The sequence below is a fragment of the Myotis davidii genome, unplaced genomic scaffold (assembly GCF_000327345.1).
Source record: "Myotis davidii unplaced genomic scaffold, ASM32734v1 scaffold1580, whole genome shotgun sequence".
Taxonomy (NCBI): Eukaryota; Metazoa; Chordata; class Mammalia; order Chiroptera; family Vespertilionidae; genus Myotis; species Myotis davidii.
The window spans coordinates 38,301-40,770 of record NW_006292244.1 but is presented as its reverse complement, the minus strand read 5'-3'; the positions used below and the strand labels follow the sequence as shown (position 1 = coordinate 40,770).

The 2,470-nt window shown below is 64.5% G+C and overlaps 1 protein-coding gene across 1 annotated transcript in view; it reads right to left on the bottom strand.

The window, feature by feature from the left end:
• Positions 1 to 245: 245 nt before the first annotated feature.
• ROR2 (receptor tyrosine kinase-like orphan receptor 2) overlaps positions 246 to 2,470 on the bottom strand; it is a gene marked incomplete at its 5' end in the record, with an annotated part of 31,877 nt that continues 29,652 nt past the window's right edge. The window contains 1 exon segment of the mRNA XM_006765680.1: positions 246 to 2,470. Coding sequence (XP_006765743.1) covers positions 1,471 to 2,470 — 1,000 coding nt within the window.

Sequence of the window (2,470 nt, the reverse complement as noted above, 5' to 3'; positions counted from 1 at the left end):
CCTGGAGCCCCTGACCCCAGGTGACCCTGGCCCAGGTGTGCTCGGCTCAGCTGACCGCCCCGGCGGTGGTGAAGGAGGCCGTCCCCCATGGCCTCACGCCCCAGGGCGCTGGTGAGAACCAGGCTCCAGGTCTGAAAAGGGGTCCTGGGACCTCAGGAGGGAATAAGTTTAAAACCAAAGACCTACTTCAGGTCACCAAGTAATTCACCCCCAAAACCTTCACAGAGAAAGCAACAGAACTTGTTTCCATCATTTATTTACCAACATACATCCACATTCACATGAATTCGAGGTTGCAGGCCAGCCCCCCGAGGCTGCAAAGGGCTCAGCCCACATTGCCACCGGTGGGCATCCCCCTCCCAGCACTACCAGCTGCCTGACATCCTCACAGCCTGCCGAGCCGGAAGCGTGGCTGTCCTTCACTGGCTACACCGGCGTGGAGTCACAGGCGGCGCTGTGCCGGTCCGCGGTGCCCGCTGGCCTGGCTCCACCAGCTGTGCCGGTCCATGGTGCTCGCTGGCCTGGCTCCACCAGCTGTGCTGGTCCATGGTGCCCGCTGGCCTGGCTCCACCAGCTGTGCCAGTGCGGTGCCCGCCGGCCTAGGTCCACCAGCTGTGCCGGTCTGCGGTGCCCGCCGGCCTGGCTACACCAGCTGTGCCGGTTTGCGGTGCCTGCAGGCCTTCTCACAGGAGCTCTGAAATGAACGGACCTCTCACATCGCTACAGACAGCAGCCAAATACAATCAGGTGGCATCCCAGGTGGATAAAGTAAACAGTTATATTACTAACTCATTTTAAGGTCAAAATACTGCAATGAAAATAGCCTGCAAAACCCACATAAATTACACTGAAGGTCTGTAAGTTCCGAGGACACCAACAGCACTGTGCTCTCACAACATGGCTTCCTCCGGGCCCAGCGCCACTTCCCCTGAAAGCCAGGACAGCGGGCACACACACACAGAGGCAACTAAAGCCACTTCACAAAATACAACATCGCGTTGGTGTTTTTAAGGCACGTTGTGTTTTAAAATGGGACTCCGGTTCCAGAAGCCTTGCTCACCAGGCCTGGCGGGGGCAGCGCCCTGTTCCCGCTACTCTAGGGGCTGAAGGGGCTAAAACCGGCGGGCAGCGGCAAGCAGCTCCTCCATCCACCAGCCGGCTGCCTGCCCAGGCCTGTCGCGAAGTTTTGCACCATTGGATCATATGCAACCAGGTGGTCAAACGCCACCTGTTCCCTTCAAAGCACGGGCAATGCCCGCGACCCCTCCCCGGGAAAATGCAGACGACCTGGCGTCACGGTTCACCCGGTGCCACAGGCTCAAAGCCCAAGGATGGCCACAGCGCAGCTCTGGGCGGAGCAGGCGGCGGAGTGACTTCACCTGGCGGGGCGCCAACCAGCCCCGGGCGGGCGCTGGGGGCTCACTTCTCAGTGGCTGAAGTTTCCCACGGCGAGCCCCGCAGTCCTGACCCTCAGACTTCCAGCTGGGCCTCGGCCTCCTCCACCTGCAGAGGGTCACTGTCGCCCAGCAGCTCGGTCTCCGGGACGGAGCCGTCCTCCTCCTCCGCCGCCTCGGGCACGGGGCCCTGGGCGCCGTCCTCAGGGCCGTCCCGCGCGTCCTCCGCGCCCTCTGCCAGCAGCGCCGCGCGCTCGGCCACTGACGTGTTGGAAGGCGCGGTGGTCACATACCCGGTGCTGGTGGAGCCGCTGCCGCTGTGGTGCGAGCCGGGCTTGGGCACCATCTGGGCAGGCACCTGCTGCGGGGCCATCTGCAGGGGGATCTGGACGGGGTAGAAGTTGGGCAGGTAGGCCCCGTAGGCCGGCACGGGCTGGTAGCCATTGACGGGGATGTAGAGCTGTGGAGGGGGCCCCAGGGGCCGGATGGGGCCCTTCACGGGGATGAACTGCGGCTGCGGGAAGGGCGGAGCCTTGGGCTTGGGGACCCCGTAGCGGGCGTTGCTGACACTGACGGGGCTGGTGCTCAGCGAGCTGGTCTGCGTGGCGTTGCTGGCGCCCGAGGTCTGCGCGGAGCTGGTGTAGGCGGACAGGCCGCCCCAGGCGCGGAGCCGGCTGTGGATGTCCTTGAAGCGCGGCCGCCGGCCGGGGAACTCGCTCCAGCACTCAACCATCAGGGCGTACACCCAGGCGGGGCAGTCGTCGGGGCAGGGCAGCAGCTGCCGGCCGCGCACCAGCTCCACCACGTCCTGGTTGGAGTGCCCGCAGTAGGGCTGCAGGCCGTAGCTGAACACCTCCCACAGGACCACACCGTAGGCCCAGATGTCCGAGTCCACGGAGAACTTGCCGTACAGGATGGCCTCAGGCGACATCCAGCGCACCGGCAGCAGCGCGCTGCCCAGCAGCTGGTAGTAGTCGGCCGAGTACACCTCGCGGAACAGCCCCAGGTCCGAGATCTTCACGCTCAGCTTGTCGTCCACCAGCACGTTGCGGGTGGCCAGGTCCTTGTGCACCACG